The 17,527-nt window shown below is 41.2% G+C and overlaps 1 protein-coding gene across 1 annotated transcript in view; it reads left to right on the top strand.

Annotated features, from left to right (window-relative positions):
* Window positions 1–17,527, top strand: part of DCHS2 (dachsous cadherin-related 2) — an 87,690-nt gene that overhangs the window by 41,826 nt on the left and 28,337 nt on the right. The window contains 4 exon segments of the mRNA XM_042870506.1: window positions 9,583–9,819; window positions 11,161–12,180; window positions 13,545–13,732; window positions 14,518–14,617. Of these exon segments, the coding sequence (XP_042726440.1) occupies window positions 9,583–9,819; window positions 11,161–12,180; window positions 13,545–13,732; window positions 14,518–14,617 (1,545 nt within the window).

The raw sequence follows: 17,527 nt of genomic DNA, 5'->3' as shown, positions 1-17,527 counted from the left end.
TCAGTGTGGTTTCATCATGTCGTTCTTCAGATAAACTGTCTATTTTTTAAAATAACAGTCTAGAACAACTGGCTAGTCACTGTGTATGAGAAGTGAAGTCATAAAGGTCAATAGCCGTGGGTTTGTGTTCATTTGAAGATATAGAATAAAAAGGATTTATAGAAGGTAGAGTTCACATAGTTGACATCCCAGTAGTATAATCATTTAACTTAGCTTTTCTCTTTCTTTTAACAGTTTAAGACATTTAGGCTCTTGTTTCTGTGAATCTTTACTATATTAGATGTCTAGAACAGAGGTTGAAATGGAAGAGATGTATGGAATGGAAGCTGTCCTGGAAGAGATGTGGGGCAATCCAGGGGCTTAATCCATTGGATAGGAATAAAGGAAGAAGACAGCTGAAGAACATAGAGGTTTAAGAGTGTAGCAATTTCTACTTTAGTCATCCAGAAAGCAGATTTAAGTCCAATATCTTAAATCTTTAACAGCGCCTAGTAATGAAAGCAAAAAGGAGAGGTTAAGAAAAGACTTCTGCAACATGGTTCTTCCACTGGTACATTTGGCTTGGTTTGGCAGCGTGCAATTCAGTCCTGTACTACTTCCAGTACTCTACTGCAGCACCATATGTAAATTCAATTTAATGTCAGACTGAGTTTAAATAACCTTCTTTATTTGGTTTAGAGCACAGAATAGATTAATTCCAGTTAAGAATGTTGACAAGTTCTGTTTTATTGAAGAAAATGGAAATGCTGTTATTCGACAGTTGCATCTTGGGAGATTTTCATTTTGCCTGAAACAGTCTTGTTTGTTTTTATTACAATATAGGTTGACAATAAAAACTAAAATACCAAAATTTCTCTTTTTGGGAAAGAAAATATCTAACTTTTCTCAACTGTATGTTTTATTGAATGTTTAATATGTAGCAGATTGTAATAGGCATCAAAGTAAATTAAGAAAGCATCCTTTTTAAAGAAAGCAAGGCTGTTTTTATGGTGATTAATGATGTTTTCCTACAGTATTGTAGGAAAAAAATAGTTTATTTTTAAACTACTTCTGGCATTTTCTTACAGCATAAAGTACCATTTGCTAAACATATGAAGAAGTTCTTATAAATAACGTGCAAAATTAGGAGTGTTTTTATTCTGGAACGTTTTGAGACCACGTCTTTTAACTGATGTTTCTTCCACTACTGTTTTTCTAATCTTTCACATGAAATTGATATCATATTCACAGCGCTGCAAATTAAAGGAATACATGTGAGACATTGGATTAGCTCAGTAAGTTTTCAGTTTTGAAGAATTTTATTCATGTTAGGACACAGAGGAACAAGTAGAAATCTCAACTGAATAATCCATGAACAGTGACCTTTATCACTGAGTTCTCATCTATTGAGTAGTAAAGGAAAAAGAAGCATACGTGTCCTGAAGCATACAGATAAAATTTGTGTAGAATCAATCATGTACAAAGAGAAAAATCCCTGCAAGCTACATGCCCAAAGTTCAACAATGCAATAGTAGTGATATGTGGAGACTCATTGTGCGTGACACAGTGCAAAGTATTTCCAAAAAGAAAATTCTAACCCACCTTCCTTTCTTGTAATTCACTCATTGTCAGATCTCAGAAATCCACCAGATGAGACCAACTGGGAATGAGCTGCCCTGGTGCTGCTCTGCCACAGCTCTTCGTCTGTGTGAGGCAGCTGGTGAGGGCTGGCAGCAGGAAAAATGAAGAAGAGAAAAACTGCACTCAAACCTCAGATTTTGTAGGAGAGGAATAACGTGAGGCTAGTACAGTTAAATGCAGGCAATCAGCACGTTTCTTTAATAGAGATTGTATAGTTCTCAAGCAAGAAGTGTGAAGTAAGAAACCACCAGCTATTGCTGGCAGTGGAGACATGTTCTGTTATTGCATTCTCTTCCATTTCAGCAGAACAAGGTACTGGCCTGGCACCTTGCCTTTCTCAGCAGGAGCTCAGATGGACAGGGTTGGCACCCCACTGCCCCTGGTCCTGTGTCTGTCCTGCTTAGTTTTCAGGGAGGTGACAGTCCTGGGGCCTTGAAGTTGGTTTCTGCAGAAAAGTGAAGGCTCTCCTTTGGGTTCTCAGTTAACTTAAAGAAAAGAGTGCCAAGTCACACAAAGAACAAATAGGCTTGACTAAATGCCTGCACTGCTAGGCTGTTAAAGTGAACACAGTAAGGAATGTATGTAGCAGAAATTCTGTTTTAGAGGATTAAGATAAGCATCTGGATTGTTCTGCAGTGCTCTCAATACAAGAACATCAAATATCTCTTATTGTGCTTATCATGCTTTAGTCAGTGCCTGTGCTGGAAATGCATATTTTTTTTGTGCAGTGCCTTCAAGGAAATACCACCTTTGGTTACTCTGGCTGTGGAGCTTTTTCAACAAGTTGTGTATTTGCTGGCTTTGAATCTTCAAGCTGGCAGCTGGATTGCAGAGGTCTTCCATTAAGATGTTTTTGGAAAACTTCAGTCAGCTGGGCAGCTGAAAGTGCAGTGAGATGGCAGCGCTGGAGCTGCAAGGGGTGTGGGGAAGGGTCGACCTTTCTCTTGGAAAGCAACAGCTGGTCTGGCAAGAGTCCAGCCCACTTCACTGTTAAATGCTGTTTTTAACCATTTCTTTGTTTTTAAACTCAAGCCTAGTCTTATACGTTTGCACACAAAGAGAACTGGTGTTAGGTTCTGAGTTACCATTATGTTAGATTAACAGAATAAGGCAGTATGAAGGGAAATGTCCAAGGAGCTGTTTGATTTGAAGAAGGTGCAGCAATTGGAAATTTGAGCTGGTTTTTTTTTTTTATGTTGAAATTTAACATGGGGAGAAAAGGGTCAAGCATCTCTCCGTCGTATTTGAAAAGCCAAGACAAACTTTTCTTGTAAAAAAAAGCATAAATTGGTGGAGCCAGCACTCTAAAAAATTTGCCTTTGTTGAACTCTAAGCTTCTTGAAATCATTGGAAGTGGGTTTTTTAAGAGTTGTAAATTTTGTTTGGAGTTTTACATGGGATTGGTGAGCACTGCTTTAGGATTGATTGGGACCTGAGGACATTTACAGAGGCTGTTATAAATATCCAAGTACCAGTTCCTTATATTGCAGATAACCAGTATTCACTGAAATCCCAACCACTGTTTATGTCATGAAGATTAAGCTCTTACGAGTAATTTTTATAAGCTGAAGCTGAGCACATTATGTGGGTAGACAGTAAATAACACCATAGTTCCTCATTAATTCTTCCCTTTCCCTTAACAGTTGATAAACTAGCTCTTCAAACAGTGCAGAATTTTGCAGAATGTTGATGTGGTTACCATCAAAAATTCAGCTTCACTAAAAAAAAAACCACCAAAACAAAACAGGTGCATCTTAAATACAGATGAATTGCTAAAACTGCAATCTGAGCATTAAATGGAGCTGTCAGACACTCTGGTTCTCCCTAGGACAGTGCTGTTTTTAATGTGAATGCAAAGTCTGTCACCTGACTGTGTGTGCCCCTCCAAGGCAAATTTTCTCACATATTTCTTTGCAACACGTAAAAAAGCAGAGCTGTATGAATGTCTGCATTGAGAAGTTAATGTGCTGCACTGGGTCAGACATGCTCCCAATAGATCAGTGGGTCTGCACTGACCTACGTGGTGTTAACTGCAGGTTTAGAGACCAGCTTTGGAGGTGAACTGGGGTAGTGAACTAGCATATCTTTTTGCCATCTGCTTACTGTCTGAGTTGTTTCAGTCCATGTCCCATCCTAGGATATTTGCTAAAGGAATACTAACATCATCTACAATTGTTAGGGAATCCAGTTCCACAATCTCAGAAAATGTTGGTGTTTGTTGGCTTTATTCCTCTTCCTGTGCACTGAATTCACTTTTCTATTCCATCAACAATGAGAAAAAATAGAAGCTAGTTAAATGAGTACATTTTTCTATCTGATCCAGACTTTGTTACTGAAATCAGTGTGTCCTGATTTACACCTTTGCTTTGCAGTGCTTAACTAGTAACAAATGTTCTGTTTCCCTAGTAATGGCTGTAAATGCAGAGCAGTTTTTCTTTTGTTTACTTGAAGACCTTGAAGAAAATCAGGTATGTTTTTAAAGTGGTCAGCTAGAGGCAGTGGAAAACCTGTTGGGATATTTCTATACAGAATGAACATTTTGATTATTGAGTATACTTTGCTGGTCTATTTTGCTGTTATATTAAGACTGAACATACGATCTTAGAGAAGATCATGATTTTACTTCAGAAGAACCATTATATATAGCTCTTAAGTTTAACCCTTGCGAAATAGCACTTAGCAGCAAACCATTTGGCGTGTAGATTGCATTTCAGCAAAAAACAAGAGTAGCAAAACTGAAGCCATAAGGAATTATGCTGTTACCAGAGAACAGCAGGTGACACAGAGTCCTGTATTTCACTAGTGTGTTTGCACATTCTGGGCAAACGTTGGCTTCATTTCACCTTTTGTTGTGTACAGAACAGTGTTGGAAGTGTCTTAGCACTTTGATGCAGGTCCAGTCACAAGTTCACCCTTTATCATACTTGCACTCACCGTAGCACGTTGAATTGTAACAATTTACATACCCTCATGAGCCAGAATTGATTCCAGCACACTCTCCTACCCAGTGAGGAATGACCGGAGGTAAAATCTTCAAGGCAAGTGCAGTAATGCAGAAATAGAAAATATGGTCCAGTACTGCTAGCTTCTACAGCTTCCTTCCCAGTAAATGGAGTCATCATATACCTTAATGTCTGAAGTATTTCTGTTCCATGAAACAGTCGGTGCTCCAGGAGGGAAGCAGGTTTTTTTCTGTTCTTGGCTAGGGGGTGTTCTGACGCACTATTTATTGCTTTTAAAGAATAGATTTCAGCATGATGCTTGTCCATAGAAGTTTTTCTACTCTTCACATACATCTTGGACTACATCCAGTCTACTGCCTGTGAGGAGCTCTGTAATCTGTCCCCCTGTGTCCTGAGGGAGGAGAGGGCTGTCATGGCTGCAGGTGTGCCATGTTCAAGGAGCTTCGAGCAGATGGCCAGGCTGCAGCAAGAAATCAGCAGCCTGAGGGGCTCTGGGGAATCTCTGAGGGAAACAGATAGGAAGAGGTGTCAATCTACTCCCACTGCAGACATAAAGCCTCCTCCTAAGTCCCTGCAAGTAGAAGCAGCCAATCCAGCTGCTCACCTGCTGGACAAAGGGCTAGACAACTCACAAGAGGAAAGGAGTTGGACCCTCACCTCTGCTCGAAGCAGAAGGAGGTGTCTGCCCCCAGTACTCAGAGTATTCCCCAATCCCCCCAACCCCTGCAGAGTCCCCTGCAGTGTCTCTGAGTAATAGATTTGAGGCTCTCAGGCCGGATAGGAGTGAGGGTCTGGAAAACAGTTGAAACCCATACCCTGATAAGCACGTTGAGAATACAGGAAGTATCAGGCAAAGGAAGTGGGGCTAGTCAGGGCACTGTGTCAATACCAGAGCCACCAAAAAAAGGGTGGAGAGTCTTAGTAATTGGGGACTCCTTACTGGGAGCCCTGAGGCTCCTGTTTGCCACCCAGATAATCTCTCCAGAGAGGTGTGCTGTCTTCCTGGGGCGCAAGTTAGAGACATTGGGAAGGTTTCTACCACAGCTCATTAAGCTGGAAAACTACTATCCTTATGTTGTCGTTCAGACTGGGTCCTGGGATGCTGCAGTGATGAAACTGAAGAATGTTAAAAAGCACTTTGCATCTCTTGGAATGATGTTGAAGGGATCAGGGGTGCAGGTAGTGTTCTCCTCTGTCCTGATGCGTAGCCGGGACCCAGGAAATAGAGAATATGTTGAGTAAATGGCTGAGGTGCGGTGTCTTGATCGAGGCTTTGGGTATTTTGATCTTAGGCAGGCCTTTGAGAGACCAGATATGTGGGCTCCTGATGGACTCCGACTGAGCAAGTGCGACACGAGTGTTCAGGGGAGCAAACTCTCTGGATTGATTACTGAGGCTTTAAACTAGATCTGAAGGGGGAAGGCAGGGGAGTTAAATATGACAGAATAGGGCTGAGGGATGTTGCCACTGTTGGAGATTGCGGGGAAAAACCTTTGGGTTTTCCCATAGGATTGTGCGAGGACTCCTCAGAAAAGGTCGTGTTGCTGTTACCTCACCTAAAATCTTCTTGTGTCCCTCTATAGGTAACTGCACTTGCTGCTTCCCTTAAGTGCCTGTATGCCAATGCGTGTAGCTTGGTAAATAAATGGGATGAGCTGGAGATCTGTGTACAGTTGCAGGGCTGTGGTGGGACAGGATGCATGACTGGAATGCTGTCATGGAGGGCTGTGTCCTTTTTCAGAAAGACAATCTGGGGAAATAAGGTGGAGGAGGTGCCCTTTATATGAGAGACCAACTAGAATGTAAAGAGCTCCACCTGGGAGATGGGGAAGAATGTGTGGAGAGCTTCTGGGTGAGAATTAAGGGGCGGGCTGGTATGGCTGACATTGCTGTGAGAGTGTGCTACAGGTCACCAGTTCCAGAAGATGGAGTCGATGAGGCCTTCTGCAAGAAGCTGGAAGTAGCTTCACAATCCCGTGTGCTGGTTCTCATGGTGGACTTCAACCATCCAGATATCTGGAGGGCCTGTCCTCTTGGGAGGAGTATAGGAGTGTTGTCAGGGCCTGCAGAGAAGCAATGAGGAAGGCTCTCCTGGAACTGAAGCTGGTGAAGGAGATGAAGGATAATAAGAAGGGTTTTTTTTTAACAGTAAAAGAAAGACTAAGTATAATGTGAGTCCCCTGCTGATCAAGGGAGGTGTCCTGGTAATGGGGGATGCTGAGAAGGTGGGGATGCTGAACACCTTTTTGCTTCGGTCTTCACTTCAGAGACTCCCCCTTGGGACTCCTGGACCCTGGGGGGAAGAGAGACTCCAGGAAATGGCGAGCTTTTCTATGGTAGAGGAGGAAGTGGTCCGGGAGCATCTAGGTGGGATCAGTGTGCACAAATCCATGGCCCATTATGGGAGGCATCCACACGTGCTGAGGGAGCTGGCAGAGGTGTTGGCCAGATCACTATCATCTTTGACAGGTCTTGGAGAACAGGAGAGGTGCCTAAAGAACTGGAGGATAGCCAGTGTCACTCCAGTCTTCAAAATGGGCAAGAAGGAGGATCCTGGAAACTACAGGCCAGTCAGTCTCACCTCTGTCCCTGGAAAGGTGATGGAACAGCTTGTCTTAGATGCCATCTCCAAGCAATTGGAAGAGAAGAAGGTCGTCAGGAATAGTCAGCATGGATTCACCAATGGAAAATTGTGCTCGACCAACCTCATAGCCTTCTATGATGGCATCACCAACTGGGTAGTTGGAAGGAGAGCAGTAGATATCAACTACCTTGACTTGAGCAAGGTTTTTTATACTGTCTCCCACAACATCCTTATATTGAAGCTAAGAAAGTGTGGGATAGATGAGTGGACAGTGAGGTGGGTTGAGAACTAGCTGACAGGCCAAGCTCAGAGGGTGGTGATCGGTGGTGCAGAGTCCAGTTGGAGACCTGTAACCTGCAGTGTTCCCCAGGGATTGGTGCTGGGTCTGGTCTGGCACTGGAACAGGCTGCCCAGGGAAGTTCTGGATTCTCCTTCTCTGTAAATATTCAAGACCAGCCTGTACGCCTACCTGTGCAGCCTGCTGTAGGGGGCTGCTTTGCAGGGGGGTTGGACTCAGTGATCTTTGGAGGTGCCTTCCAGCCCCTGCAGTTCTGTGATTCTGTGATACTGAAGTATCCAAAATGAAAACGAGATTGTAGGGGTTTTCAATATAAAACTACCCATTAGTTAATAGGTAAAGTTAGTAGTATACAGTCCATTTCATGTTTTCACTTAATTTGGCAGCAGCAATGTTGAAAATCCATACTTAGAAGTTTAATCTCTGGGGAAAAAGAAAAAGAAAAAAGTTTAAAAGGAAAAAAAGTTTTAAGGAAAAAGGTTTTTACTTTTTCCTTCGAGCTACAGTTGCTCAGCTTACCTCAGGAAATGACAGCAATTTATGTCTCTGGAATACTATCACGTTAAGCTAACTAATCATAAAACCCAATTATCAGAAGACCAGGAAAAAAAAAAAAAACAAAAACCAAACTAAAAAAAGGGTTGATTCTTTGAATTCAACAATTATTGGCATAGGAGCCAGATTGATAATGAATTCTGAATCCACCTATATCTTCGAGGTTTTACTGTGGTTTGTCACACTGGAATATCTGTCTTTTGTTGTTGATAGAAAGCGTTCTTCCTTGATCCTTGATGAGGGTGCTTGGAAGGCATTTTAAGCATGTCAAGGCACAGTTTATTATGATGATGTCCTGACAGTACTTGGAAAGTGCAAAGCATGCACATTTCAATATTTATAAGGAGTTTTATATATTTACTGTTACTCTGCTTAAAAGTGCATTGCAGCCATGTTATGGCTTCATGCCGAATTTTCAGAAGATATGCTGTAGTGGAATCATGCACTGATTCTCCTAATTTTTACCCTATCTGTCAATGGGACCAATCAGTGACTGACTTAAGTGCCTAACATCATCCCTACTAAACCTATCTTGAGAGCCAGGAAGCCACAAACATAGCTCAGAGCTTAAAAGTAGAGAGCTACATTCTGTATGTGATTCTCCTGGGATGTCTTTGCTCGAGTAAAGCTTTCTTTGAAGGTTAGACAACCTTTCATTGCAGAAGATGGGACAAGATTCCTGCTGATGGTCATAAACACTTAGTAGCATAAAGAAAATGCATTTGGAGACAGCTAGTCTCTCATTCACTACTTAGTGGATGAAAATGTGTTTCTCTTAAGGAAAGTACATCCAAAGTGCTGTATTTCTGGACAGAGAATTGCATTTTCTTTTCACAGGATTACTTATTTCACATAGTTTAGATGAAACATAATTGATGGCAGTAGATGGTATTTTAATAGAAACTTGTAATCAGACAGCAGGTGATTGCTTTCCAGATAATTTCCACAGAGCCCAATGCTCCTGAGATTTGCATTTGGGTCTTCAACTCCCCTCTGGCTGGATGTTTTCAGTGGGGAATTGAATTAACTGCAAATTTTGTTGGAAATAAAGTTAATTTTTACCATTTGCAATGAGAAATTCCTTCTCGTAACATGTTTTTTTTTCCTCCAACTCACTTAAAGATTCTTAAATGTTAGTACTGGTGAAAGTGTCTTTTTCCCAACATTGCTGAAAGCTCAGAACAACTCCAGTAGCTCAGTGAGGTTCTGAGATCTAGCCAAATTTGTTTCTAAAACAGGAATGCTGTGTTGTGACACAGAGCTTACTGTGAGTGGCTTTGAGCACGGTAGAAGACCGTATGATTTGAGAAAATTTGGCCCTTTGGCCCTTAAAAAGGGAACACTGCATGCCTAGTGATTGGAAAGTGGTAAAGCATGTGCACAGTCACTGCCTTCGGACATTTTTCCTTAGTTGTGTCTCACAGTCCTGGAAAGCTTTTTTCAACATTGTCCAGCCCTCTCTCTTAGAGCCAGAGGAATGCTGAAGCCATTTTGACAGCCTGCTAGATTTGGAGAAGAGAATCCTGAACTTTTTTCATTATTCCTTTACTTCTGACTTTCAGGAATTATTTACCTGATCTCAGCTTTCGGTCACCTGGCACATTCTGAGGTGCTTCTGGTAGTTTCTGCACAGGATGGGGGTGGTCTTTCCTCAGCCACCCATGCGGCTGTCACGGTGCACATCCTTCAGACCACTTCGCCCCCTGCCGTATTTGAGAGATCCCAGTATGCTTTTTCTGTACCCGAAGATGCACCTGAAGACAGCCTTGTTGGAGCCGTAAAGGCCAGAGAGCCTCCGGGTGAGTTGTGTGTTCAGAGATGATTCTTACAGGTGTAATGGGGAATGTCTACAGATAATATTCATTTAAACTTTCAGATGACTTACTAGTTCTGATGAGCATCAAATAGTATTTACAGCTGGTATTTAAAACAGCTGGTGCAATCACTGCTATTTTGGGATGCCCTCTAGATCAGATGGAGATTATGGTCATTTCTTTGGTGGCCCACTGGGAATGGCCGCATTTTTTAACTTTAATTTACTTACTTGATTTGCAGTATGGTTTAAAGAAGCCTTAGTTTTCTGATACAAATTTTGCATGCAAGCAGATGCTGTATTTTCCAGATTTGTGTAATTGTAAATGTGGAGATGGGGAGTACACTGAAAGATTGTGGCTTGTGTTAAAACATTTGCCATGAAAGAATATCTGAGAGCAACACTCATGAGTGGAGGGTATTCTGAATTATCAGAGAATCTGTAAGATGTGCTGCCACAAAAAAGAAATTTTTTTCCAAAGCAAATGGTGAAGTTTAGATGGGTGTTTACTGGGCCTTAAAAACACATGTGGTTAAGTTATTTGTTTTGTTTAGTCACTTTCAGAGGGAAATGGGTTAACTTTTGCCAAACTGTTGCCATAAAATACCCTGTCCTGAGAACCATGCGTGTTTGGTTCTTACGCAGAGCGCTGGGAGCCATGTGTTCATATAGTGGCTTAGTGATGAATCTCCAAGTGCAGCAGAGAGCGAAGTTTTAGGAATTTGTGATTAGTCGTATCCCTCCATTTTCTTCTCCTTGGAAGGGACAGTATATTCACCACTGTCCCCAGAGAGGCAGCACCTGCAGAGCAGCGTTGGCAGTAAGCCTTTACATAGCTCTTGCTTTAGACAGCATCTGGCTGCCTCAGGTTGAAGCAGTGGTCATCCATGATCAGTAATGACAGAAAAATGCCTTTCTTGGAGGGGTCTGCTACCTGTCTCATTCCTTGCTGTAGTGAATGTCTGTGTACAGTGAAGTGATTCCCTTAATAATTTATAGGAGCATTTTTCTTCAGTTCAGATTAGGGAAAAACAAGAGGCTATTATACAGTTTTTCACTATATAGTTTTATCATACTGGAGATGAAAAGCAAACAGTGCACAAGTACACAGAATAAATAAACTCAGATGAAGCTTATGCAGTATTTATGTTATTGAAGGGCTCTGGGGATAGGAACTAGGAAGCATAAAAAACCCAAGTCAAAGTCTGTATAGCTTACAGCTATCCCACTGAATTGAACAGCATGCATTCTTCACATTTCTCACCAGTCTTCATGCTATCACTCTACTAGTATTATTCTTTTTAACTTTTATTATTTTTATTTATAGATTCTTTAGAAGTGGTTTCATACAGAATTTCCTCTGGTGATCCACAGGGAAGATTCTATATTCACTCCCAGTTTGGTATCATTCGCATCAAGAAAGAGCTTGACCATGAAACCCAGTCTGCTTTCATGCTCACCATTCAGTCACAGTTGGGAAAGTCTCCTATTTACAGCAGCACCTACGTCAATATATCTGTGATAGATGTTAATGACAACCCTCCAGTATTTCTTACCAGGTCTGATAAGGTAATTATTTCACGCACGCAGCCTCCTGGCACTGCTGTGTACATTGCTCATGCAGAAGATAAAGACAGCAGCCTCAACGGGGCGATCAAATACAGTCTTACCAGCAATCAGACAAATGCATTTAGTATTGATTCAGATCTTGGAGTGGTAAGCCTCATCAAAATGGTGTTTGAGGATAAACAGCAAGAATATACTCTGTACGTAGCAGCTGAAGACCATGGAAGCCCTCCTCTGAGTTCTTTGCTGTTGTTGACAGTGACTGTTGAAGAGCAGAGGATGGGCCCCACTTTGGTTTTCCAGAAGTTGGTGTACCAAGTGGAAATCAGTGAAGCTACATCTCCAGGTTCCCACATCCTTCAGGTTCAAGCCTCCTTATTTGATCCACGCCATGTTAGCTCCAGGCTGACATATTCCATAGAGTCTAGCACAGATTCTGCTGCATTTGGAATCAGATCTGATACTGGCTGTATTTATCTTCGGAAACGTTTGAACTATGAATGTGCACAGATTCTTAGTTTTAGAGCCCTGGTCAGCACCTCAGAAGAGGAAAACTCCATGCAGAATGCAAGCGCATTAGTAATAGTAAATGTCCTGGATGAAAATGATAATTCCCCTGTGTTTATGCATGAGAGCTACTTCTTCAAAATGGAGGAAAGTCCAATTCCCAGGGGTGTGATTGGCACTGTCACAGCTGTTGACAAAGACTCGGGAAGAAATGGACAACTTTCATATTTACTTCTGTCTGATGGAAAGTATTTCAAGATGAATTCCAACACAGGTAGCATTTTTATGATTTATAATCTGCCTAATATTGCTTTTGGAAAGCAACCCACCCTAAAGGAATGGAAATGAAGTATAAAGCTTTCAGGAAGTGCTGGGAGTCTCTTGGGTTGGTTGGTATGTGAAAATTCTAACTGGAAGCTTCACAGTTGAGAGAATGAAATAAATCATGTTTATGAAGGACAAACTAACCCTTAGGATTTGATTGTTTTTGTAGCTTCATTCTAATCACTTCAGTGCAAGTTTTCACTGTTCCAAATTAAAAGGGAATATTAAATTATAGCTTCAGTAGATATGAGACTCTTGACAGGCAATTGTCTGTGATCAAGTACAATTGAAAAGTATGAATCGGTTGTAAAAAATTATGAAAGTAAGTGTGATGTTTGAAAGTGTTTTAAAACATTTCTGGAAGCTTCAGCAAGCTACATCAATCAGTATGGAGTTCATATTGTGCATGGCACTGAAAAAAGCAAATTGGCTGAAATAAATTCTTCACAAAGTGTGTACTCTGCAGGGAATCTCAAATGCATTGTGAGATAGATAATATATCCATGCAGTGTAGCAGTAGAGAATACAGCATGGAAATCCCAGATGAAGTGGATCCTGTAAGGAACTTAGGCATTCTATGTACTCCAGTTTAGCAAAATAATATCTAATGCTTAAAGATCTGCTATTTAAAATTTATTTTCTTGGAGATTCTGTCTTCGTAGGCAGAACTTCTCTACGAATTTCGTAACTGTTATTTCAAAGCAAAGGTTTATTGGGAATTCCTAAAGAAATCTAAAGGTGAACAGAATCTCAGGAATTAACCACATATTATTTTTAAGAGTACCTCTGTTATCTGTGTGAAGGACTTTGGTCAACCACAAATCTTCAGCTATATTGAGTATGGGTGAGCAGATGGAGAGGAGATTGCGTTAGATTTATTTACTGGGTTTACCAGAATGTATAGGAGACATAAGGCTTCCTGATTAATGTACAGATGTTGTGTTCAGAATGGCTAACCCATGGGCATAACAAAGCCCATTTATCAGCAGTTAAAACCCTGTGCTCATAGATTATCTGTCCTGAAATTTGATGAAAATCCCAGTTGGGTTTGTTTAGAAGGCCAGTGTGTTGCTTTGTGCTGCTTTACGCCTTTTCTCAGGGGAGTCCAAAGTACAGTGAAGAATGTAATGTCTCACTAAAGTACAAGTGCACACTTTGACATAACATTTGTATGGAGTTGAATTCACAAACCTGGGATTTCAGTGTCAGCAACAAGATATGTCAAAAGACGTCTGATTACTGCATGTCATAAGATTAGTGCTAGCGTACAATAATATGCAATTCCCTTTCTCCCTCATTTTCCATGTCCATCAGGTGAAGTTATAAACTGGGTTGCCTTAGACCGTGAAAAACAAGCACACCACCAGCTGACTGTACTAGTGACTGATCATGGGTCACCACCACTTAATGTCACAGCAACTGTGTACATCTCAGTGATGGACGTCAACGACAATAAACCTTTCTTCCCTCAGATTGCGCCTGGAAAAGAGCTAAGCATCAAGGTCTGTAGCAGCCTGTGCTGCAGTTTAGGGTTTGTTCTGAGCACCACCCTGTGGTAAGAGCTCAAACTGTACACAAGATTTTGGTTTGCGTAGCAGAGAGCCAGGCTGGTACCTGCTGAGTGAAACAGCTAGCGCAGCACACATCTTTCAGTCCAGTGCATTGCCTGCAATGCCTGACCCAACTGAGATTCAGTTAAGGTTAATTAATTGATGAGGGAGCAGCTACTGGTCTGAATTTTCTTTTTTTTTTTTTGCACATTTTTTTTACCCAGGTATATTCAGGACCTTCAAAATTTGTAAACAAATAAAATTTTTAAAATGAAAAAAAAAAAAAGCAAAATATGTAGACTGTTGTTATGCACAAAGGATATATGTATAATTTTCTTTATGTGTGTAGTAGTCTTTTCCAGCTCCTGACCTCTGAGTCTGCTATATTAATTCATACATATTTTTGGATTAGTAATATATGCGGACCATAATAGGAGATTTTTCAGGGCTACACTGGATGATGCCCTGGGCAGCCTGATTTAATGGTTGGCAACCCTGCCCATGGCTGAGGGGACAGAGCTTGATGGTCCCTTCCAATCCAAACCATGGTGGTTCCGTGATTGTTTGAACTGTATTACTTAACCATTTTCTGAAATGCCATTTGTGCTGATTGTACACATTACTGAGATGGAAACTATAGCAACAGTAAGCTCTTGTGCTAAGGGGAGGAATTTCTTTTGAGGCTCACAGTTATCCATTTATGCTTGCATATTAATTTATCAACTGCTCGATGACAGGTTTTGGAAGGGCAGCCATTGGGAATGCTCATCACCTCTGTCTTTGCAAAGGACTTTGATTCTGGGAACAATGGAACAGTACTATATGCAGCAGAACCAGGTAAGAATCTAAAGTGGAATTCATAAGCAAAGATACACTGAAATAATCACCATGTTAAAGATGCATGCATACGTACTGAATTTCAAGTCTGTTTTGTCTGTTAGAGAAGTGCTGCCCATATAAATATGAAAGAGGAACATTCTGTGTCTTAATTATGTCTGAGGGCACAGACAGCTTCCCTCCCTCCCCTCTACTCCACATTCCCAGGGATTTGGGTGTTTTTGTGGCCAGACAGAGGGCATCTGAACAGCACTCGCAAGGGATTAGGTCCATGGAGTTGTGCTGAACAATTCAGTGCTTCAGTCAGTTGTCTAACATGGTAAAAGAAAGATGATCTCCCTTTCCCAAGACCAACAGAAGGTTCTCCTGCTAGAGGAATGGTTTACGATAGACTGAGGCAGGAATCAGAAGGATCAGCAGATAATCTGAGCAAACAATTAAGCTTGTGGGTTTCATTTTATGCAATACCCTTTTGTTAGCCTTGTATCAGTGTTCTTGAGGGGTCACCACCTCTCTGCGCATCTGGCTGTATTCCTTCCTTTAAGCAGCACATTGGATTTTCTTATCCCTTTCTGTAGAGCTGCAGAGCGGAGTGAGAAGGAATTCCAATGGTAAAAAAAGACTAGCAACACAAAATAGGTCTGCTCTTGAAAATGATGTCTCTAGAAAGGACAAAAGGATAAAAACAGAAGCAACAAACCAACAAAAAAAACAAACCCACCACCACAAAAAAAAAAGCAACAACAACAACAAAAAAACAGACCCATGCACAAAAAAAACAACCCACTGAAAGACCCCTCCTGGCCTTACAGGTGGATATGTTCCTGGTAAACAAATACAGAAACAGCTGGACTTCTCTGATGTTAATTTTTGTTGTTGCTTTTGGTTGGCTTACAGCCTTTAACATCTGCTCTTCTGTGACATGGTGAAGTTCTTGCCTTCTTTATATTTAAAATAGTGTTTTCTAGTTCAGGGGTATTTTTCAGTACGAAAACTTGAAGAAATGTGATGCAGTTTATGACCATATTTGCTAAACATCGTGTTCATTATGTTCATCATGTCTACAAACATCATGTTTGTAGACATCGTGTTCATTGGAGAACTGGAGACTAGAGAAATACAACCGTAGATAAATATAAAAACAAGACATGCAGGAGGGCTAATAACAGATGCTGGCAAATTATATGAGGAAAAGGTCTGTAAAGTGAAAAATGAAGATATGGCTGGGGGATGAGTTTCAGCCTTCAGTGTTTCCTTCAAAATGCCCCTTCCTCTTTCAAGAAAACCCAAACAAGTAATCCTTAAGCTTTCTGCAGATACATTAAAACCTGACCATGTGATGAAGGCAGCAGTTGCCTCACTGAGGTGATTTATGGAGAGAAAAGTTGAGAAAAGGTTTCTGGAAGTGCAGGGAGTGTGAGCTTCTGGAGCTATGACTGAGATGCTCTGAGTATCAAACTTAGTACCCACCTTTTTCCCTTATTCCTCACTTTGAATTCACAAAAGAAAAAAGAGGAGAATTTGGAGTGCACTTAGAAAGAGAGCAAGCTAACACTCATTCACACTTGCTCTCTATTATCTTGGGCAAAATATTTATAATTGATTTGTCTTTTTTGCTTAGTATATGCCATATGTTTCTGATTTGGGATCAATCGTCTCCCCTCTGAAATTATTCATGACTAAATTAGAATTATCAGACTTCCTTGCTACTTCTGCAAAATGCACAAAACTGATGTTTTCATGCAGTACTTGAATTTTAGTGGAGTGATAGTGTCTAAAGGATGTTCCTTTTCTGGTTGTCTAAATGGTCCTGATCACAGAATCACAGAATCACAGAATGGCCAGGGTTGGAAGGGACCTCAAGGATCATGAATCTCCAACCCCCCTGCCACATGCAGGGCCACCAACCTCCACGTTTAATGCTAAACCAGGCTGCCCAGGGCCCCATCCAACCTGGCCTTGAACACCTCCAGGGATGGACGGGGCATCCACAACCTCTCTGGGCAGCCTGTTCCATTACCTCACCACTCTCTGGGTAAAGAATTTCCCTCTGATGTCTGACCTAAATCTCCCCTCCCTCAACTTAAAAACATTTCCCCTCCCTTCCAGCTTCAGGTATTCTGAAGAATGTTGAGGATTTGGGATCATCACTCTTATTTTACTAAAAAATATAAATCCTGAGCCTTACCTTTCAGTTTCTAATGAGCTTGAACCTCCAGAAGCTGTGTTGACTGATGCCTATTTCAGTTGACTTTAACTATACACTCTGTTACTTCAAATGAAAAAGCAAGCAATTATTGGTCCTTAGCCACTTAAGCAGTGTCTGGAGTCACTGGACGTCCTCAGTCACTGTTAGCTTTCTCTGTCAATTATGACAGTTTTAGCAATACATTAAAAATATTTGAATGGCATTCATGTTGTATTCTTCTTTCCTATCTATCTTTGCTGTTTTGCTTAACTGGGATTTTGTTTCCAGAAACACTGCACGGAACAAAATAGCTTATCTGTGCATGGAGACACACTGCTGGGACCTAAGCCAGAATGTACGAGAATACTAATACAGCAGCACTAGTATTTTGAGGCTGTCATCAAAAAATGCAGAATGTGGACCTGTCTCATTCAGATGAATTGTCTCTACATGTTGTGTCCCTTTGGCAATCTGTTACGTTTCTGACTGCTAGAGGAGCCCAGAAGGGACTCGTGGAGCATTAAAAACATGGAGTTGCTCAAAAATAACAGAACAGTGGTGGGAAAAGTGGTGTGTTGGTTGTCAGAACTCTGTTTTCTAACCCGCCTGCTCAACCTTTGGTCGTATTCTACAGGTGCAAGTATTTCGCCGTTACAGACAAGCAGAAATGTATATACAAGTGAATACTTCTGTGTGCAGTTAACTGATTTGCATGTGCACAT

Source organism: Lagopus leucura, unplaced genomic scaffold (assembly GCF_019238085.1).
Source record: "Lagopus leucura isolate 7727_CA_CO unplaced genomic scaffold, USGS_WTPT01 Super-Scaffold_100004, whole genome shotgun sequence".
Taxonomy (NCBI): domain Eukaryota; kingdom Metazoa; phylum Chordata; class Aves; order Galliformes; family Phasianidae; genus Lagopus; species Lagopus leucura.
The sequence above is the reverse complement of the archived record's forward strand: the minus strand, read 5'-3'. Positions and strand labels throughout refer to the sequence as shown.